Raw genomic sequence first — 23,333 nt, 5'->3', positions numbered from 1 at the left:
CACAAAGCAAGACCTTCCAGAAGCTGTATAAGCTACTTATGAAGCAGTGTCAATTATTTAGAATGTAATCCTGTCAGCTCAGCCCTTTAAAAAGGATAAACACACCCCTATTATAAAAAAGGTAAAAAACAAAAAAAAGGCCCACATTTTTCAGCTCACCCCTGAGGTTACAAGAATTCAATGATACAAATGAAAATCCCATTTTAATTATATTTTCATTTTATAGAAACCACGTTTCATGTGCGGCTTTGTTATGTAGAGGCCACCAATTTAGAGTTAAATGACAAACATTTTTAGAAAGATTTAAGAGGATGCCACTGATAAAACCAAGGAGCCAGAAGTACAAAGCAAAAAGTAGAGAAGTACAAAAACACAACAATTAAGCAAAGCAACTTTATTTTACTCAATGAAAATACACCATATTTAAAATGAAGAACTATACAATTGCCAATAATGGCAGGATGCTTCGAGAGGTTCACAAATGAGGCACTTAACGTTGACAAGGAAAGGAAAGAATTGCCAAACGCCAATTTCCCATTGCTTAGCACCAAAATCTTCACTAACAATGGATGGTATACATTTTCCAAATCGGTGTACAGCATGGACTTTTTAAGAGAGCGCTGTAAAATACTTTAAAGTAAGAGTATCTGCCATCAGGAGGATACAATGAGAATTATTGACCCAGAAGTACCCACAAAAATCCTAGTAGGAGCTGGAATAATAAGTCTTAGTCCTAAATACAGAGGGATATGTATAAAAGAGAGCTGCAAACCGTTTGCTGTCATTATAGAAAGTCTCTTCCTCTGGATAAGATTCCTCTATGTAGTTATGGATAGAAGATATCCACGACAATATGTACTATAAATGACCATCACCGAAATATTGGTGTGTAAGGTATAGATGAGGGTACACTATAAGGAGACAAGTACCACCGGTAAACGTCCCCCATTCCCACTCTTAGAAGTTCCTTCAGTGTCACTGTGTTGTTCATCCTCCACATGGCCACTGAAACCAATCCTCAGTGATCACCACTGTGCACATTAACCCTAAGTAGTGCCATTACTGTATGCATTATCACAGTTGTGCATGAATGGCTTGTGACTGCTGAGGCCAGTGATCGACTACAGCAGTCACCAGAACAATTAGCACGCCATCATCATGGCAGGAGCCTCTGGAACCAGAGCAGCTGGGAATGAATTGACTGCAATGTAGCGCCAGGATATATTAAAAAGCCAAGTACCGCCCCCCCTCTCCTTTAATTCTGTACCCATATCTACTAAGTTATTCTTTTTAAATCTCAGAAACCCCTTTAAGTGCAATCGCTATGGCTTGAATAATGATCTGGAAATATACACACAAAGACGACAAGGGAGGAGGATAAAAGGTAGGATTGGCCTGTATTATAGGAAGAGTAATTCTAGGTGCAAACAAGGCCGATTTTGAATCAGTGTCAGACCCTCCGCTTGGATGTTCCGCCGCAGATAATACCAGAAGAAAAAGCGCTGCACTTAGCACCTTTTCTTCTGTCCAAAAGCCGGCCAGCTGGGCGGACCCCATTACGGTCAATGGGGTCCATCTAACATTGTTTGCTTCCTTCCAGAGATGAAACTCTTCGGCCGTTTCCTGCTCCCCAAATGGAAAGCGGAATCTCTACTGCAGATGTGAAGCCACCCGAAGTAGCCTAAAACAAGCAGTCGTTTTACTACAAACTAGGAAAGAATGCAGTAAAACTACTGAAAGTCATTTTCCAATCCCGAAATAACTGAAAACCCTGTCTTGGCTGGAGAACACGTGGACATTGGAGTAAAGAGGATTGCATATCTTCCTTACCCATCCATGATACATAAGCTGCTGAAGGTCTTGCATAATATCCTAAACGAATGATAGAAATAATGATGGAAGTAAGCAGCTAAAGGATTAACAATAAAGGAAGTAACCAGATAAATTAAACGCCCAAGCATCTACCAATATACACTATTTCATACGGCTACTTTTCAAGTGACCCATTATTTAGTTATTTTAAGTAGGGGGCTGGAGTATTTTTTCCATTCAAATCCCCTTCCTCCCTTTTACATAAAATTTGAAGGGGTTTTCCAGGACTGGACAACTGATGACCTATTGTTAGGAAAGGTCCTCAATAGTTGATAGGCAGGGGTCCATCGCACAGAACCCCAGCCGATCGGCTGTTTGCAAGGCCGATTTTTTGGTGTACAGAACAAGAAACACAAGGCTCCGCCCACTTTGTGGCGGCCCCTAGTATAGTACAAAAAATGTAATACATAAAATAAATTCCCATTTAAGTGTTCAGTTCTTTAATGATAGAATGCTATCTGCCTGTACCCTCCACTAGATGGAGTTAAAGCGACCTCTGGTCATGGACAAACAAAGATGGCCTTCATCAGTTCTCCGACTACTTGATGCACACTGTGCATTAGTATGCATCAGTAATCTCAGACGCTACCTACAGCTCTGACATGAACAGCACTGGCCAATCAAAGCAGCATGTAGTGATTTAGATTCGTGATGTATACCCATAATTATCCAAGTCATGTGAACCAATGTCAACTTGAGCATCCTGTCGCCACTTCCAAATTGTGTCCCAGTTTCCACTGGACACAATGTCAATAGTTGGTAATCAAAGTCATACAAAGTAATGTCAACTTGGACATCCTGTCGCCATTTTCAAATCAACACAGAAGAGCAGCAAAGGGGGATCAGAAAGTAACTGAAAGTATTATAAAAGTGTAAACACTATGGGGAAAATTTACTTAGACCAGGTTTTATACCCCCGTCTAGGTAAAGAGCACCCTGGACTAAAGTAAAGCAACTTAACACATAACTTAATAGGTTTGGCGCATTTCCGGCCAGTCCAAGCCCCAGAATGTGCAATATATGTCAGATATGAGCTACTGTAGATTTCCACTATCATTTATGGCCGTTCATGGCATAAAATTATAGTAAAAAAAAAAAACAGGTCATGGGATGCCAGAAAACTAAAGGAATTCATTACATAGATTCTTTCCTTTTCCTTCCCTAGTTTACAAGATCTCTACTTCCAGTGGGTAATTATAAGGATACCACTGCTAAATTCTAATCTTTTGTTATAGTGGACAGTAAATGCCTTGTGTATTTCTGGCCTTGTACTCAAACACCCACAGAAATTATGTTTCAGTGTTTGTCTATACAGAGGTAGCAATGTTTAACTTGACTTCTAATGTACTAAGATTACTTTTTGTGACAGTTTATTTGCCCTTTCAATGGCGTCGGAGTATTATAATGATAGGTTTTCAATGGTAAAAGTTAACTTGACACAGCCAGTTATCTAAGTTAAAGGCTGTTACTTCCGTACATCAGTTGTAACCAGCATTCGTTACGTAGCAGAATCAGCAAACAGTCCTAATTCACTAATGAATCCATCAAGTTGATGATAAAGTCCGATATTTGGTGTCCGTACACACAGCGACTGCTAAACAGTATCATTATGTGGATTACTGCCACTATAGCCTGGCAATCTGCGGTAACCCGCATGTTGTTACAGTGCCTTGGCCGCGGTGTGCACGGGCACCATTAGTCCATTGTAACCCTGTTTTCCCCACTTGTACTTCCAATTAAGTAGCAAGAGTCATGGTAAATGGTTTATTCTGTATATTGTGCTTTTATAAACAAGATTTTAAATAACGCAATAACTTAAAAAGGATAGACACTGCAGTAGCTACCTGAGTGTTAACTTTATATTACAATTACACCCTATTGTAAAGCAAGAATGAGGCTTACATTGTCCACACCGCTGGCTGGAATTCCTGCATGGCTGATAAATTCATATATTCCTTTAGTAAGTCGTCCGGGACTCGAATCTGTTAGTTCAGCATATCTGAGGACTATTACAACCAGCACCAGCCAAGAAAAAACTGAAATCAACCAAAAAACAAAAGCCCTGCTGCAGATACAGTACAGAAACAAGCAAGCAATGAGCAAATATTCATCTTCTCCTGATGTTCTTAATAATAATTATCGCCGCAAAGCCAATAACCATCAAGCCCTATACCTTACAGAGAATAAATAGGTCATCCAGATTGTCTTTGGAAGCAGACGTGTGCTCCGTAAGTGCTACGGTTACTACATTTTCCCTTCTGATGACACACCGCACTATTCCGTTCAGAAACCAGGACCATCTTGAATTTGTGACAACCTTTAGGACCGGAATAAATATGGTACTTTTATATATATTTTTTTTGAAGTCCCAAAAATAAGTTAGCGCTAACTTTTTAAAGACTGTACAAATATCAATATGGCGTTTTGACGTTCTTATAGGGAGAAGAATGTATTGCTTTGCTTCCGCATGTACTGTTTGTATATGAGAAAGCACCTGATGCTTTAGTGTGGTACCAACCGATTACCTATTCGACAGTACAAAAAGGTTTTACGTTGCCAGGTCCATGTGAGCCATTGTAAAAGTTCACATCAGTTTTTAGTGCTACACTCCCAACTTGCTGGCGATCGTCATAAGGACCTTTAAAATGGGCATAAAACCGGAGACTTCACTGAAGTTGCTGCCGCTGACCACGTGTGTGTGAACAGCAAGACCTTGCTGATAGTTGCGACTCTCCATACAACACGCAAGGTCATGTAGCCCAGCCAGAATATTCGGTGATAGCTGAAGAAAGAAGAAAAAAAAATGGTAGCATGAAATGTATCCCTACACAGAACATGAATGCACTGATACATCACAAACTGCATAAAGATAAGATGATCCAGTGATCACTTCTGTTAAAGTCTGCAAACTAAATCCTTGCAGGTGCACTCCCACCTCAGCCAAACATGACCGTGATGGGAACGTCACTGTGCACAAGGTGGCCAAGATGGAAACAGCCGAGCGGACTTCGCTATGCAGTTTCTGTAACTCCCTTGAAGGTCAACGGGAGCTTTGTAAACAGCGTAGCCCAGCAAGCTGCAACGGTTCACTAAAACTGGGACTTAGGCCCGGTGTCACACAGCGTTAGTGCAGTTAGACACGCATTTTTGCAATGGGTGTTGCGTTTTTGCGCGTGCCTATGCGTTTTGTTGTATATTTTGTGCAAGCAAGTCGCGCACACTTGCAGGCACAAAAAAAAAACAACAAAAAACACCACACAAGTGTGCTCATATTGATTGCAATGGGAAATTAAGTTAATTCGTTTAATATGTGCTATTTTCGCGCAAACGCGTAGGAAAATAGAGTGTGCTGTGCATTTTTTTGTGTGAACTATAGGCGTGCTCAAACACACTTATGTAAACAAACAATTGAAAATCAATGGGTTCTATTCAGCGCGTACTGCGTGCGAAAAAATGATGTACACAGGCCTTACAGAAACATTGTGCTACGCTGTTTGCACAAGTCCCATTGAGTTCAATGGGAGTTACAAAGAAAGGCCCACGGGGCTGTTTACATAATCCTGACTACCCTCTACAGGTGGGCCACAACTAGATGGGTGCAGGTCTCAGAGGTTGAACCCACACCTCTGTCTTTTGTGGCATACGGAGGGCTGTGGCACACATGTCTCAGATAAGAAAACCCTTCTAAGAGGTCCAGAACATTTTTTTGGCTCAAAAAGCTAATTTTATTTTGCCTCGGTATTAGTTGTAAATTTTTTAAATTCTGCTATTTTTTATCATTTTTTGGAGTATGTGTACATTAAAAGGGGGTTTACTAGGACTTCTAAATAAAGTTAAGAAAAAGGGCATAAAATGAATATAAATTGAATACTCACCTCTCCTAGCGCTTCAGCCCCTGTGCCCTCCAGAACTCGGAAGAAGCGGCGGGCGGTCCCTTGCCGTTCATTGTACACATGACCGCTAAGCCACTCACAGACTCCAGCGGTAATTCTTCAATGGCCACTGAAGCCTGTGACTGGCTGAGTGGTCACATGTACAACACGCACCACTTCTTCTGTGTTCCATGCGGCAGGCACCAGCAATGTAGCTCTGGGCGGGGAGCCGCCTGGATAGGGGGATCATTCTAGTTTTATTAATTTTAAGTCCTTTTAGCTAGATTTTCAAGTTTTGAAAAAAAACCCTTTAATATTTGAATTAACTTGAATTTTAGAGACTCAAATACAAGAAAAAAATAAACCTTTACTATTTCTCTTTGTTTTTTCACATTTCTCTGTTCATTTAGGACCTAAATCCATTGTACACTTACATTATATAGATGGTCACACACATGGAATACAATAACTAGATTTTGTAGATAACTTACCGTAAAATCCCTTTCTCATCTGTATCATTGGAGGACACAGATTTCACCTTTGTATACAGCACTGCTGACTGGAGGCGGACACTAAGCAGACAAACGAGTTGGCTCCTCCTGCTTGCTATATACCCTCTACACGTACTCAGCTAATCAGTTTTGTACGCAAGCAGTAGGAGCGCCCCAGTAGTGCTTGTTACCAAATGCTAGTGCTTAAAATAACTGAGGAGGATGCCAAAGCGACCACAGACAAACAAAAAAAAAGAACTATTAGGCGGGTGCTGTGTCCCCCAATGAACATAAAAAGATTTTACAGTAAGTTCCTTACAAAATCTAGTTTTCTCGTCTGTATCATTGGGGGACACAGCTTTGACTTTGGAACATTTCAAGAGCAGTACCCAAGGTGTGTGAAAACATAAGAAGCCGCACGTGTAAAGAAGCGTAATCAGCTCTTTAACCGCGACTATCATTAATGGGTGCCTAGGCATTCAGCATGCTCAGAGACAGAGCATAAAAGGGGCCTGAGAAAACCCGTCGAGGACCTTCCAATGAGACACCCGTTGTCCGAGAAATATGTGCCGTAACACAGCCTGAACATATGGGGTCTCTGGCATGGTAAACCTGCACTGCCGCGAAGCAGTGCCAGTTGCAAGGAACCCACCTCAGAAACCCAAAGATCCACTCGCGTTGTCGGGAGCACCAGCAGAGAGCCAGGGCAAATAAACAATGCCACTAGAGAGGTAAATTTGCAAATTACGATTGAGATCACTTGTGACCGGCTCATCCCTTGGAACTAGACTTCATTAACGACGTGGACCCAGGATACCACATGCAGTGAGGTAACATGCAACAGGACGAGAACGACCTTCTTTTCCAATCGCTACAACACCGCTCTCAAACATGCCCTGGATTAAGCGGCTCCCCCCAGGATCCAAGCCATCCGATGTAGAACGCGCCAACCCTGGCTCACACCTCAAATGCGCTTCATCCGGCGGTGCTCTAGAAGTGCTGAACGGCTGTGGAGGAAGTCGCAAACGTCCGCAGACTTCCTCCACTACAAATTCATGCTCAGAACCTACAACCTCGCCCTCCACTATGCCAAACAAGTCTACTTCACCTCTCTCGTCTCCTCATTATCGCACAACCCTAAACGACTCTTTGATACTTTTCACTCTTCTCAGCCCTAAACCGCAAACCCTGTGACGGATCTCAGTGCTGTTGAGCTGGCTGCCTATTTCAAAAAGAAAATTGATGACATCCGTCAAGAAATAACTTCCCAATCCCAGACTAGCCCTGACCTTAGTCTTGTCAGCACTGCATCTAGCTCCTGCTTACTGTCTGTACTCAGACCAGCAACAGAGGAAGAAGTCTCCAAACTGCTCTTCTCTGCTCGCCCCACCACCTGCGCTAGCGACCCTCTCCCCTCACACCTCCTCCGATCCCTCTACCCAGTGGTCATCTCCCATCTCACAACTATAGTCAACCTCTCTCTGGCATCTTTCCCTCTTCTTTCAAACACGCCATCATATCCCCACTGCTAAAGAAACCGACTCTTGAAGCAACTGACGTTGCCAATTACCGACCCATCTCAAACCTCCCCTTCATCTCCAAATTACTAGAACGGCTGGTTTACTCCCGCCTTGTAAGCTATCTATCAGAGAACTCTCTCCACGACCCCCTACAGTCTGGCTTCCGACCCCAACACTCTATAGAAACTGCCCTTACAAGGGTATCAAACGACCTACTGACAGCCAAATCGAGGGGTGACTACTCCCTACTGATCCTCCTCGACCTCTCCGCAGCATTTGACACTGTTGACCACAAACTCCTCCTTCGTATGCTTCGCTCCATCGGCCTAAAGGACACTGCTCTCTCCTGGTTCTCCTCCTACCTATCTGACCGCTCTTTCAGTGTCTCCTTTGCTGGCTCTACCTCTCCTTCTCTTCCCCTTGCTGTTGGGGTCCCCCAAGGCTCGGTCCTTGGCCCCTTCCTTTTCTCTATCTACACAGCCCCTGTTGGACAAACCATCAGGAGCTTTGGCCTCCAATACCACCTGTATGCTGATGACACCCAGCTATACACCTCTGCCCGTGACATCTCTGCACCCTTCCTCCAAAACATCACCGACTGTCTATCCGCTGTCTCTAACACTATGTCCTCTCTCTACCTAAAACTAAACCTCTCTAAAACTGACTTACTGGTGTTTCCTCCTTCCAGCAACCGACCTCATCCTGACATCTCCATCTCAGTGTGTGGCGCCACCATAACTCCCAAACAACATGCCCGCTGCCTTGGGGTCATATTCGACTCAGATCTCTCATTTACCCCCTACATCCAATCAGTGGCCCGAACCGGTCAACTGCACCTCAAGAACATCGCAAGAATCCGCTCTTTTCTCACCATAGACACGCTGAAAACGATTATTGTTGCCCTCATCCACTCACGGCTCGATTATTGCAACTCGTTGCTGATCGACCTCCCCTGCACCAGACTCTACCCTCTCCAATCCATCCTGAATGCGGCAGCCAGGCTCATATTCCTGTCCAGCCGCTACTCAGATGCCTCTGCCCTGTGCCAGTCACTGCACTGGCTGCCCGTTAAATACAGAATTCAATTTAAACTTATTACCTTAATCCACAAAGCCCTCCACAGCACAGCGCCCCCCTATATTGCCTCCCTCATCTCAATCCATCACCCAGCCCGGACTCTCCGCTCGGCAAACGAAACTAGACTGCACACCCCTCTAATCTGAACTTCTCACTCCCGCCTCCAAGACTTCTCCAGAGCAGCACCAGTCCTCTGGAATGCACTACCAAAGAACACCCGGGCAATCCAGGACTCGAAAAACTTCAGGCACGCTCTAAAAACGCACCTCTTCAGGGATGCATACCGCATTCTCTAAACAAACTCCTCTATGCACTGCCTGATAACATGCTCCCTGACCTACGGACCGCAATCCCTGCTAGCCATCATAAACTGCTCCTGTAGTCATATTGATCCTGCCGTCGCATAGCTAAATGTCTGACTGTTGTCTGTATATAGCATCCCTCACTCTCCATCGCGTGATACTGTGCACACCTCCAGCCATTTTACCTTCTGTATCACCCCATTACTTGTAGTATGTAAGCTCGTTGGAGCAGGACCCTCACCCCTATTGTTTCCACTAACTGATTACGATTGTAACCGTGGTTCTGTAATTTTTTGTACTTTTGTCTTTCTGTATTCCCCGTCTATGTAAGCGCTGCGGAATATGTTGGCGCTATACAAAAAGATTATTATTATTATTCTTTTGATGACAAAGAAACACTCCGCTTGATAGTGCCTCATGCTTAGAAGAGAGACGAGTAAGCTGGGTGGGCTAAAAATGACATCAGCACCATCAGAAGGGGGGTAGGGTGAGTGAAACTTAAAAGCTTGGAGGCCTTCTAGTAGGCGACCTTGTTGAAAGTCCGGGTCCACTGGAATCCAGACTGTAAACTCAGCTGGGCAGTTTGCTGTAACGACAGCGCCGCTGTTGAAGGGTTAGTAGGAAGCATCCCAGGTGAATACATGGGAGCTACCACTACCAGAGGTAGTGGGAGATGGAGACACTAATGGTATTTTGGAGTCATGTATCAGCCTTCTGAGACTGTAACAATGGCCACAGCCTCCACCTTCTGCATGAAGCCCACAGACCCTGAAGAAGTCTAGGCCTAGGAAAAAAAGGTGTCACAGTTGTTAAGCCAGGGTGGCTCCCTACCAAGATGTCACTGCCGCCGCATGACTCCAACCAGGCACCCCAAAACGTGGCATAACTGCCAAATTACCCCGGACATTAGTCTCGCTGGTCCCTTTGTGAAAACCTCCGGAGTCAGGAGGGCAAGCACTAAGAATTGAAATCAGTATTAGTGTATACCGTTTCATGGTCTCCTGTAAGCAATCCTGCAGGAGGAAATAGCGCAGGAGGATCGCAGAGCGCTACTAGCTCCGTCTGATTAAATGCTTTGTCTCCCGGACGGCACTCTTACCTGCGTAGGAAGGCTACGTGGAAAGAAAGGAGCGAAGTCGTAGAATGCTCTGACTACAGAGTACTCCTAAGGGCAGCAGCCCAGACAACCCTAATAGGGGAGAATACGAGGCACGTTCTAGAGACTCCCTGTGCGAGTACTCCTTCCACATGGAGGGTAGCACAGGTCTCAGCAAGGGCCGGAACTATGCTGGCAATTAGTTCCAACACAGTCGTTCGAAAAGACTAGATATTCTCCAACTGGATGTAAATCTCATACTGTAGCGAGAGCACACATAATATGTGGCTCTAGCCACCCCCTGTCCGCGTGTTATTCTGGACTCTGACACTGCACTAAGGCTGCCTGCAGGGAACTGCAGGAGGGGCAGCTACCGATAGGCAAGGCTCAACCCGATCCGGAGCCGACATAAGGAGCGATGAGTCCAGAGAACCCTTGTGCGAGTACGCTTTCCAAATGGAGTATACCACGGGTCTCAGCAAGGCTGGAGCCATGCTAGCAATTAGTTCGAACACCATTGTTCATAAAACAAGATATCTCTAGCTGGGTGTAAATCTCGTACTGCACATAGAACCAGATAATCCCGGTGCAGGTACTCTTCCCAGTATGGGAGGTACCACAAGTCTCAGTAGGTCCAGAATCACACCACGGTTGACCGGGCAGCAATGTGGCTGTTCGCTCTCCTGCATAGGGGTAGATCGGAGAGTAATACTGCTCCGTAAACCTGCAGGAGGAGGCGGAGGCAGAGCCGTGGCGCTTAGGAATGGGGCACATAGCCATCGGGGGTGTGCATTGAGGGGACAGCAGCCCCTGCCATACATGACCAGCGGTCAGGTAGGTGAAGCAGTCCGGCTGGAGGCTAACGACAAATGAACACAATACAACGTGCAGCGGCCAATACATAAATGCCCATGGCAGCATAAACCAAGCCATGTGACCCCATGCTGAACACGCACGGCTACAAGAAAACGCACTGAAATGCAGTGCAGCTGTACCTTAAAGGCGCACAGCAGCTATACACAGTTAATGCCGCATAGCGAATATACCTTAAAGCTGCAGAGAGGCTGTATACCGACTATACCTTAAAGCCGCACAGCGGCTCCACATTAAAAGCGCATAGTGGCTCGCAGGCATACCGCAAGGCGGAGGTAATCAGTTTCTCCTGGATACATAAGGCATGCAGGAGAATGACACTGTTCACTCCAGGACTACCAGAATAGAGATACCGAAGTATGACGCAGTTCACACAGAACAGAACCTGCACAGAACAGAGCCATCCGACATGCAGGAACACAGGACTGCTCAAGAGGAAAACCAGCAAACACTGACAAGGAGTCGGTATATGTATGAGCACAGCCTTTGGGGATTGGCTGACTGAAGCACCACACCCAGCCAGCACAATCAAGCACACCTGTGAAGCTGAGCCACTAAGAAACCACAGATCCCAGCAGCAAGTCCTAGCATGGCCCGAAGGCGGCCAGTGTGGGCATAACACAAAACGCATGGCGCCAATACAACCACGCATGTGTAAACTACACAGCCTGTCAGACAGAGTGACACAGGAGGGGACTCCTGTACAGGGGCATGGCAGCAAGGGAAACTATTTTCTTACCTGCTTTTTTTATTCACCTATCTTCTTTCTTGCCTCCAGCAGGGTCCCTCGACCAGCTTCCATACCCCGCAGGCAGGGGAGAGGCAGCTTCCCTGGGGAACCTATGGCTGGTGGGCAACGAACTGGACCCCAGCCGTGCCACCTTTTCTTCTCCAGGTAGGGCAGACAACGGACAGCAGTCTGGCCGTTCGCCCTTCTGAGTAGGGGTAGATCGGAGAGCAATACTGCTCCGTCGATCTGTAATCGCTTCTTGGAGGAGGACAAACACTTGCCACTCATGGGGAACAGGTAGTGAGCTTCCTGGCTTGTCCCCACATCCCTGTAGTCCGGAAGAGCTTGACTGAAGAGGTCTGCCTCCTACAGACACCAAGCTAAAAACTGATTAGCTGAGTACCTGCAGAGCGTATATAGCAAGTGGGAGGAGTCAACTCGTTTGTCTGCTTAGTGTCTGCCTCCAATCAGCAGGTGCTGTATACCCAAGGTCAAAGCTGTGCCCCCCAAAGGAAAAAAAAAATTTAAATTAATTTGTGTGTATTTTATTTACGTATTCAAAACTATTTTTTTTAATATTTTTAATATGCTTACAATCTTCATCATGCCAGAATACTGTGCACAAAAATATAAAGGGGCAGCCTGAAGCAATGATTAGATAGGAGGGGTGTCCAAGACTACTACAGATTAGGCACTGTAGCTGAGCTATAGACACAGATCACAGTTCTGCCCTAATATATAGCCAAGGAGAAGGATCTGAGGAAAATAAATAGCAGATAATTCCCCATAGGTACTGATCTACATATCAATTTTAAAAACTCTTGACTGGAGAGTCGCTTTAAAGTCACACTACGGCCACATGCACACGGGTGGGTCGGATTCTGTATGTGGGAGCCGGCAGCAGAATCAGACCCTGTGCCCAGCCTGCATCCGCGTGTACCTGTATTATCTTCTTTTTTTTCTGTCCTGCGGATGGTCCGCACGGATTGCCGTCAGATATACACAGTGCAGTTTTTTTTTTGTTTTTTTTTAAACTCCATCTGCATGGGAATTGCAGGAGAATGGAGCATGCCGCAATTTTTAATCAGCGGTTTCCGCTCGTGTGCGTGAAGAATCATTTTTCCACAGCATGCTATGGAGTGTTAGTGCTGCGGAATCCGGAGGCAAAATCTTCCGTGTGCAAGAGGCCTAAGTTGGAGTAAAATGTGGCCAATTTATTAGAGGCGCGTGATTCCTAATAAATATCTTTGCCGGTTAATGCAGATGCAACTGAAATCTAAATTAACGATAAAATTTACATCAATTTCTGGTGCAAATTTAGGTAAATCTATCAGTCTATAGAGGGTCTGCCCCTCTTTCTTACCACCACCCACTTTTGCACCAACATTTCTCACTTTGAATGCCACGCAAATCGTTTGATAAATTCCCCCATAATACTTTTCAGTACTAAAGCAGATCTCATTGATGTGAAAGACGACAAGGCTCATGGGTGTGCAGAATGAGCGACGGTGACATACTCACTGTATTCTCTCTCAGTTTGTCATACAAACACTCCAACCTCTGCAATGCATCCTCAAGCTTCCTTTTCGTTTTCTGCAGATACATACAAAAATGAATTACAGAAACAAGCAAGCAAAAGGCTTTTAATTAGGACATCAACTTCACAGGTGTTTGCACTTTAGTGGCTTTACAAAATGACATTTTCGATGCGATACGTAGTCTAGATGATGGAAGATCATTATCGTACAGGGAACACCACTGACACACTACTTTAATTATATTCTATACAGGCTCATATAGAAGCAACGCAATCTATGTATTCACTGCTTGCTTTTGTCTCTGCATTCAATATCTCATACAAGCAGTTTTCTGCCCTGGGAAAGCACTATTCATCCGCCCTTCCTGCTGCTTCACCTAGCTGGACTCCTCCCTGAGGCAGCGCTGTAAATCAACCTAATGGCTCGTCTCTTCTAGTCATTTAACATTCCATTACAACTGGCCAACAATCGCTCTGTGGCCTCCCAACGGAGCACGGCGGCAACCCAAGCCTCTTATTATCCAGTAAGAGCCGTAACGAATCCTGTTATGCAGCTCACTACATGACCATGTCAAAAAAAAATGCGGAAAGGACATTGTTGGGTTAATATATAGTAATGAGAAATTCACAGAAATAGTTTACACTCAATGCCCCCCCCCCCCTTCCAGACTGTCATAAAGTGTAAGGTTTGCATTCTGGCGGGGATCAAACACAGAAAGTTTTGGGGAGTTAAAATACAAAAATGACATCATAAAGAATGATTTGGCAGCTTGATTCTACTTGCTTTGCCACAATTATAGTTCGTATTCCCGCGATCCAGCGAGAATCGTTCCATGTAAATGCACGCACCTACTGAACGACGAACGAGAAGCCTTTCACGTTGGTTTGGAATGATTATTCCTGAGCTGAGCTGTTGTGCAAAAGCACCCTTAGGAGCAGTGCAAGAGTCTTATATCTCAGTTAAATAAGAGATAGCATTAGAAGAAAAACAAGTGGATCGAAAGAAATTTTTATTTTTTCTTTAAATTGTATATATTTTTTTCCCAAATAAGCAAAAACTTACTGGGTCAGTTGCCACTGCGGAGCAGCGCTGGACCAGACCACTGAATGTCTTTTGTAATGGTAGATGCTCCGCAGGCAATTCTTTTTTCTCTATTTTTTCAACTGGCATCCGGTGGAACTGTAATCATAAAATTGTGCATTAATTAGCTGTGATTACTAAAAGATGAACCATCCTAAATAAAGAAGTGAATAGCCTCTCCAGGTCTGATGTGGATCATCAGTACTGTTCTATACTAGGTGCCCTATATTGCACAGTACTTACTCCTAAGCAGCAATGAAAATGCACAGCTGTGTATTCACTTTCATAAAAAGATACTCTTGGTGCACATAGAGGTTCTAATTAGAAGCGAACACCAATTTTGCGCTTTCCCACCCAAAATAAATAAGCGCTGGGGAACGTGCGGGAGCAGGGAAATTGATTTGGAAAGTGTTATACTTGAAGCTCAATATTTATCAGACTGCATGTGCTCTATTAGTTTTGTATAAGAGTTCTTGTTCCAGCAACTAACACTCCTGTGTTTTCACACAGGAGCGATAGTCGTTCTGAGAATGGAGGTGGAGTGCTTTAGAGATCTCTCTGGCTGTCCGCCTCCATTCACTGCAAACATGCAGTCGCTCAGAGACTGAGCGACTCCTGTTTACACCAAGCGAAAAGTCAGTCAGCTAGTGACTACTGAGTGACTTCTCTTTCGGTGCCCTGTTGGGGGTTGTGTGGACATGGGCCGTCGGTCACCGTTCGTTTAAATGATTATTCGGGCAACTATCAGCCCGTGTAATGGTATCTTAACCGGACAGATTGATAAATGAGCAGTCAGATTTAGGATTTGGACATAAAAAGGGAAAAATAGGCTCAGTATCCAATCCAGTCCTATTATAATCAAAATCAAAAACATTCTTGCCATAACACTCTTACGGCAAGAGCATTTTTGATTTATGATTTGGTTAGAGGCTTCAGCAAGAAAGTCAATATTGGCAGGCGAGTCCGATCAACTAATGTGCATGGTGGTCTCTTGATGCATCCCCGACGGCACATATCAAGGGTGATAAGGATTGGGCAAGTTGGATTTCAACTGCCCAATCCTTTTGTTTTTGGGAAATTGTAGAGAGGGGAGAAAGCCAGTGTGTTCTGCTGGAGTATTCTGGTGCAGAAGCATCACACTAGGGAAGACGCAGGGTCCGCCCATATTTTCAAGACACAGGCGGGACAAAAACTATTCTGAAGGAAGGACTTTTACAAAAATATACACCAAATTGTGAATTTTAAAGGGGTCTTCCTACAAACTAAAGCAAATCAAGCTGTGATTCATATACCTGCGTGCTTGCTTCTTTAGGTGCTCCTGGAGGAGTCTGGCTGGGATTCAGATTGCTGCCAAGATGCGGCTGGAGGATTTCTGGCTCGGAAGGCAGATTCATCACCGGAGTTGTAATGGGAGCTGGAGGGATGACAGGGTTTGGCTGAAACAACAGCACATTATTAGAGGGGTTACAAATACCAATTTTGCAAAACGTGAGAAAGAAAAAGGCAAATTGTTATAAAAGTTGGTTTTTAAGGGTAGACGCACAGGGCGGCACAGCTGTGGCCACAAACCATGTTGGCACGCGGCCGATGTCGTTTTTAAAATTAAAGTAGCCGCATTATTGTCTATTTTAAAATGAAAAAGTAGCTCCACCCGCAAAGCCATTACAATCAGCCACATGGTTTTATGCCGCTTCTCGGCAAAATCATGTGGCCACTTGATACACCTGTAAATTGCTGTTTAAGCAGTTCCCTATAATGGTAACACCAGAATCACTTCCTTTGACTGTGGGAGCAAACTAAAGGCAACATGTAAAACCGCAAGCATTTTACTCAACTCCTAAAAACGTCCTTGAAGATTGTGCTCTGTCAAAAGGAGTCTGTGTTAGACTAGAGTAGGTGAAGATAAAGTCCCCTGGTGTAAGCGCCAAGTCAGTTTTCTTGGCAGACTGTCTTTGTGGGGTAGTTTGCCATTGCCTTCCCAAGTCATCTTTTATCCCCCCTCCCAGCTATGTCCAGCCTATGGCATGCTGTATTAGTCTACAGTCCGCTGATGCAATGTGATATTCCATGCAGCAGTAATTACTTGGCATGGGTGACACTTTTGCACCTCAAGATCAAGAAATACTCTGTATAATCTTGGGTGTCATCATTTCTAATATGTAACAATAGGCATTAATGCCATGCTTTGCATTAAGCTATGCCCACTTCCTGCGCAGCTGATGAAGTGTGTTAAGGGAGTTTGATGTATTTATGGTGTGGAATGCCTCAGTCACGTTTAAACAAGAACACAGGCCCAGCCGCATGTCAAACTGCAGCATGAGTGTGCGAAGAGACGCAGCAGAGGGAGAAATGGCAGCTGGAAACGCTCACATTGGGAAGCCTGTGCCAGATTTCCAGGCCACTGCGGTGGTGAACGGCAAGTTCAAGGAAGTCAAACTATCAGACTACGGGGTAAATATTTAGGGCTGTTCTCCTACCCCCTGGACTTCACCTTCGTCTGCTATACGGAGATCATCGCCTTCAGTAAGTGCGGAGGAATTCCACAAGATGGGCTGTGAAGTCATTGACACTTCTCTAGACTTGCACTTCACATACCTTGCCTGGACAAATGTTCCTCACAAAGATGGAGGTTTGGGACCCATGAACATTCCTCTGCTCTAAGGCATTCCAGTTTATTGACCAACATGGAGAGGTATGTCCAGCAGGATGGAGGCTGGCAGTCACACCATCAAGCCCAATGTGAAGGATAGCAAGGAATACTTCTCCAAGGAGCACAGAGCCGCCCTGCTACGCAGTGAAGTGTTTCTGTGTCTTGAGGGATCCTCATGTGCACTGACCTGTGGTACCAACCCACTGCCGCCACCTCCACCCTCCCGGTCCAGGGAAATAACTTAGACTTGTTAAATAAAAAGTTAGTAGTTAAAACTTCATGACTGAAGTGATTAGGGACTAGTAAACTGCCTTATAATGTCCATTTTCTAGAGGATTTAAACCTATAAACACGAATCTTACGGCATGTGAGATCCAAAGGTGAGAGCATTATTGTGATTCGACTAAGCTACGTAGTTCAGGAAGATTCTCCCCAATAAGGCCACATCAAAAGGAGATGGTTTTAACGAGAAGCTAATCCTGTTGTAGTAAGCACAGCCTGCAGCCGATTCCCAGCCAGGCGTCTAAAGACAGCCAAAAGCCCCAATGTATGAGACACAGGAAGATAAACGCCATGCAGAACGGATGCTTCATACCTCCAACGTGATTTACATAGGCGAAGAAAACTTTGTACTTTTATTACTTCCTTTCAGGGATAAGAGTGCAGCCACTTAGTGATAACAGAAGGTTCTAACATGCTAATGTTTTGCCATAATGGTAATCCTGTATGTTGAAAGCTGCCGTGTAATCCTGGCCTTATACTACTAACTCATAGTTGGGAATAGATCAACTAGTTCTGCATTAATTAAAAAAGAACCAGTCATCACCCCAGAGTCTCATAAACTTTGTTATGGGGCTAAAATGAGAGAGCGTGTACATAGAGCCCGGCTGAGAAGAGTCACACTGTGCATGCACCAACCTCGCTGGGACACAGGGAAATCGGGCAGCTCTGAACCACCGCTACCCAGACTCCCCGTTCCCTCACCGTTGCAACCTATAATGGACTTGATGACAGGTCCCCTTTAATGCCTGAACAGCAAACAAGTAAAAGCTTTGTTTCGGAGGGGTGAATGTGGTGCCACCTACAGACATAAGTGACATTGGGTATTTGCCAAAAAGACCTGAGTTTATTATTAAAACCAGTTTGTATACGTGTTTCGAGGTATGTGAACTTCTTCCTCAGTACTCGCTGGGGATACACGTCTGGATAACTGAGGGTGTATCTGACAGAGCGTTCATTCGGCAATGACATAACTCGAAATGTGTCTACAAGCTGGTTTTAATAATAAACTGAGGACTTTTGGTAAATACCCAATTATAGTCATTTATGTCTGAAGGTCGCGCCACATACACCCCTCCGAAACAAAGAGTTTCCTTCACTGCTTGCTATTCTATAGGTTTACCCCTTGGCTATAACGTTATGCAGGGTGGGCTGCATCTTCTGAAAACAAAAAGGCTTTTCCATTGTATCTCCGCAGCCAAGCTCTAAACTTCCATTTCATCCTTTTACTTCTCCACCGGGGTTGCTCCAACCATTTTTTCCCCTCTGTTACTGTACACTTTACTGCCTGAAGAAGGAGGAGGAAAAAAAACTGTGGAAAATTGATTTACGAAAGTACTCTCGTTTTCTCACAACTCAAAGTGAGACAGACTATCTTGTAATTTCAAAGTGACTTCAATCAGTGCTTCTGTATTTGCTTTTATACTAGTCATCCCATATTCCATCTGCATGCTGGAACTGTACAAGAAGCAACAGAGTAACTTCATTCTAAACTTATGTTCCTAGATGGCATTGGGATGACGCGTGTGCTCCTTGCTGGGTCACAAGTCTTTCCCACAGCAAATCTCAAGGTAATTCATCAACAGTTTGGAGCAGATTTGCTGCTGTGGATCATTACTCAACAGTAGAAGACTACCGAAGTAAGGCTTGCTTGCTCTCCTGCCAGCCTCCAGCGATATCACAACTCTACAGTACTCACATGTCCATATACAATAGGACACATCACTGCTGGCCAGGATGCAGAGGATGGCAGGGAAACACATAGGCCTCTGTATGACAAAACGGAGGTGGTGTTAACTTTAAAGTGCCCGTACCTGTGAATGTAGATCCATGAGTAATCTGCAACAATATGGATTAGTTGCAAATTTTGATTTCTCCATTGAAAAATCAATGAAAAATATGTGCACAAATCTATGACCAATCCGCTGCATAAATAGACATGCTGTGGATTTAAAATGTAAAGAAATCTAATCCATTTACACTGCAGATTTCTTTCCTGCAACATGTGGATCTGTGTTGCAAATTGTAAATGCACAGTATATGGCGGATCTCATAGACTTGGCTTGTGTGGCAATATGCTGCGTATTTTCTGTATGCACACCAGTGGTGGAAAATATGCAGTGTATCCACCCATATAACCATACCCCAAAAGTATGATTAGGTGAGGTGGGTGGTGGCGTCACCCCAATTAAGGGGCCTTCTGGAGATTGGAGAGGTAACCACACGTGCACAGCTCTCCCATACAAGTCTATGAGCCTTAGGACACAGCAGTTAGCTCTTTATTTTCTCTTTCCCTGGAAATGAATGCCAGCAGCTGTCTATCCCATGTAAAATGTTACACAAATCCTTTAATTACCTTTTTCCGTTGTATAGCAGATTTCATGGGGAAGGAATCTGTCCAACCTTCCTGTTCACCTGCTAAGAAAACCCAACAGTGAGAACAAAGTCCGTGGCAAGCTTTGCATCTGATGGCAGTGGGCGCCTTTCTCCTAAAGTCACTTACTCCAAATCTGTACAATTCCTTGCAAGCACGTCTTTCATACATATGTTTACTAACACGCTCTATTAGACGTAAGACTGTGATTCTAGATTGCAGACTGAGTAACGCTGTATAGAATGTATATAGGGAAATTAGCGAAAGATTGACATTTCTAGCCATCATTTTGCACAAAGTACTAAAGGGTACTAATGACCATTAGCACTTTATTAGCTTCATTTGGGTGCACTTTATTAGCTTCATATGCGACTCCAGCGGCTGTTTGCAAATCCCAGCATGTCGTCTGCATGGTCTTCACATGGGATGCTACTGGCTGTCAGCTGAATACAATGCAATCAGCTGCTCCCGTGGAGAACACAGCATGTGGTCCCTGCCATCTCTCTCCAGCTGAATGATGAATTTTATGCTTACCTAAAAATCATCGTTCAGCCAAAGAGTGAAAGATGGAAGCATTTACACACAACGATTATTACTCAAAAGCCATCGTTTGAACGAATTTTGAGCGATAATTGCTGCGTGTAAATGGGGCTTAGCAAGAGATGCAATTCTAACATCCATAAATTTTCAAGGAATTTTTCACCTTTGAATTACCTATGCTAAGAATTGGTCATTAATAGCTGATCGGCAGGTGGGGTCAAATGCATTGGACTCCCAGTGATCAGTTCTTTGTGAGACACTGCTCTTGTGTACGGAGCTAATGTGCTGTCAGAAATACCATCCATACACTCTGCAGTAGCCAAAATGGTATTGCAGACACTAGTGGTATGGAATTTGTGTTTGCATGACTATTCCAGGCCACTGCACAGCGTAAGGCCACTCACACGACCGTTTCCACCCCCACCCCCCATGGTGTCATAGCAACCTGCGAACCCCCCCCCCCCCCCAAAAAAAAACCTCCAAATCAATATTACGTGTGCAACTTGCATATTTACTGCGTTTTTCATGCACCCCATTCATTTCCATGGGCAATTTATGCATGAAATACAAAAAACACTGAGAATAGGACATGCTGCATGTGATTTTGCAGAAATGCTAGTGTGAGAGGCCCCATTGAGATACATGGAAGTTTAGTGCTGCATATTTTGTGCGCACGTAAAATACAGCAAAAAAAAGGCTTGTGTGAGAGTGGCCTAAGGAGCTTAGTGCTTCTCACACTATATCGGCTCCATACGCTAGCTCGGTGCTCCGTCACACAACTGTGCTGGACGCCTTCCGATCAACTAACAATCATTAGTTATAATATTAGTTAGATTATAATCGGCTATCCTGAGGATAAGTCATCAATAGTTCGAAAGGGGGTTAAACCCCTTTAAGTACTGTTTCCATGTGGAAAAGCTGCCCTGGAGTCTCAACGCAAGGATCTCCAAAGCAAGCATGCTATAAAGTAAAGCCGTCACACGGAAAGCACAAGCAGAAATGTGACTTGTACGCACGGACAAAAGCTGGTTGGTTATTGCATTTGTACTGCTGACTGATGTACCGCTGTCATTCAGCTGGAAGCACAGTAACAAATAGCTGGGACATGCTGGGAAAACGGAGCCTTTTTCTTCTATTCAAAAGGTCACATCTCAAGAAAGCGGGCTGCAATGATGGCTTCAGGGAACACGGGTTGTGAAATCAACTAAAAAGCAACAGCATCACATTACTACACAACACAGCGGCCACAGCGGTGAGGTCTTTGCATTGGGTCTAGGACACGACACATGAATTTACCTAAAAGCTACTCTGTAGACAAAAAGCAGCAAAACTCAGAAGTGGGGGAGATTTATTAAAAGCATTGTGAGATACATATATTCAGCCTGTGAAAACGGGGACCAATTGGATACTAATATTTTGCACCAAAAAGCAAAGTTTTAAAAGGTTAAAAGAGGAAAGAAGGTGCGGCCAGTCGTTATCTTTACCCCTTTTAGTGGGAAAATAAATTAATTAAGGCAAGTATAAAAAGGCCTAACCATGAAATCCTCTTTTTGGTTGAGCTTGCTTAGTAAATCTCCCTTTCATGTGTGCATACTACAAAAGCGGGATGGCACTTTCCAATACTTACCTGTAGCATCTTGCCTGTTCTCCAGCCAGGGAAAGGAACCTAGAAATTAACCGGTCATTCAAATATGTCACATCAACGATGACAGAAGAGTGGCACCCTATGCTCCATACCAGGCACTGCTTCAAGTGGCTTTCCGGAGAAAATACTATTGAGGATCTATCCTCAGAATAGGTCATCAACAGTTAATCGGATGGGGTCCGTCGCTTGGGACCCGACAAATCAGCTGATTGTGTGTCTGCTAGCGGCAGTACAATTATACAGGGGTCGGAAGAAAAGCAGAAGTCATCCCTCCTCGGACACCTGTGTAGTGGCTAACACTTGTAACCGCAACTCTCAATGAAATCAATTGGAGCCATGCTGGCGGTTCCAATTCGACCCCTGTGTAATGGCAGCGCCATCAGCAGGCCCACAATCAACTATTTGGTTGGGGTTCTGAGATACGGACTCCAGCAGATCAACTATTGATGACCTATCTGGAGGATAGGTCAAACAATCATATTTTTCCCAGAAAACCCCTTTAAAGACAACTATATTCTACAGTAATTTAGGTAGTGTGTGTAATACCATATCACGTGTCATTTAGCCTCTTGCTAGCAATTACAGCTTCTCTACATAGCTCTAAGACTCTCCAGAGCATAACCCAAGTTGGTCTACATTAGGAGTATAGTCTAAGATTTATTTTTCCCTCTACAGCCTTTTTTATAGGTTTTCTTCCTTTTAACTCATTTGTACCATTGTATTGCTTTTAGTACCCTACTGCCTCTAGACTGCTCTACTTGCTTCCTCCCTTACCCATCTGTCCACTTATTTTCTAGCCCTCGCTCTACTGTCCTTCTCCCTCGTCCCTTCATTGTGCTTTTACCATCTGCCGCTTACACCAATCAACAATAACAAAATCTACCTGCTCAGTATGGTACACGTTCCCCTTAGGCAGTCAAAACAGCTTGAAATCTGTCAAGGCATGGACTCCACAATACCTCTGAAGGTGTCCAGCATTAACTTTTCAGTATTTTGTATTACAGTAGCTCTTGTGTGGGATTAGACCAGATGAGATGAGTCTTTGCTCGCCACAAGCATCAATGAGCGTTGGGCACCCTTGACCCAGATACTAGTTCACCAGTTGTCCATCCTTGGACTACGCTTGGTAGGTACCAATCACTGTGGACAGGGAACACCCCACAAGACCTGCCATTTTGAAGATGCTCTGACCCAGTCATCTATGCAGCAAGATTCGGCCCTTGTGATAGTCGCTCAGATCCTTCCCCCTGACCATTTTTCACTCCTAAAACTTTAAGAGCCGACTGTTAACTTGTTGCCAATATATATCACTCCTTGAAAGATGCCTCCGAGATAAAGCAATGTTATTCACTTCACCTATCAGTGAATTTAATATTATGGCTAATCGGTGCAGC

General features: G+C 44.4%; 1 protein-coding gene and 1 pseudogene across 6 annotated transcripts in view; one reads left to right on the top strand and one right to left on the bottom strand.

Moving 5' to 3' along the window:
- Window positions 1-379: 379 nt before the first annotated feature.
- The window catches only part of SEC31B (SEC31 homolog B, COPII coat complex component), an 85,596-nt gene continuing 62,642 nt past the window's right edge, over window positions 380-23,333 (bottom strand). For 3 of the 6 annotated variants that reach the window (XM_066600542.1, XM_066600545.1, XM_066600544.1), the window contains exons 22-27: window positions 21,922-21,960; window positions 19,737-19,798; window positions 15,744-15,887; window positions 14,434-14,550; window positions 13,355-13,426; window positions 380-4,654 (exon numbers count right to left, since the gene is read on the bottom strand). In XM_066600542.1, the coding sequence (XP_066456639.1) occupies window positions 4,475-4,654; window positions 13,355-13,426; window positions 14,434-14,550; window positions 15,744-15,887; window positions 19,737-19,798; window positions 21,922-21,960 (614 nt within the window). In that variant the 3' untranslated portion in view covers window positions 380-4,474. The remainder of the gene's footprint in view (window positions 4,655-13,354; window positions 13,427-14,433; window positions 14,551-15,743; window positions 15,888-19,736; window positions 19,799-21,921; window positions 21,961-23,333) is intronic. The other 3 variants (XM_066600546.1, XM_066600547.1, XM_066600548.1) reach the window with 3 other exon arrangements.
- Window positions 16,761-17,346, top strand: LOC136624971 (peroxiredoxin-2 pseudogene; annotated as a pseudogene).

Source organism: Eleutherodactylus coqui, chromosome 4, assembly GCF_035609145.1.
Source record: "Eleutherodactylus coqui strain aEleCoq1 chromosome 4, aEleCoq1.hap1, whole genome shotgun sequence".
Taxonomy (NCBI): domain Eukaryota; kingdom Metazoa; phylum Chordata; class Amphibia; order Anura; family Eleutherodactylidae; genus Eleutherodactylus; species Eleutherodactylus coqui.
The sequence above is the reverse complement of the archived record's forward strand: the minus strand, read 5'-3'. Positions and strand labels throughout refer to the sequence as shown.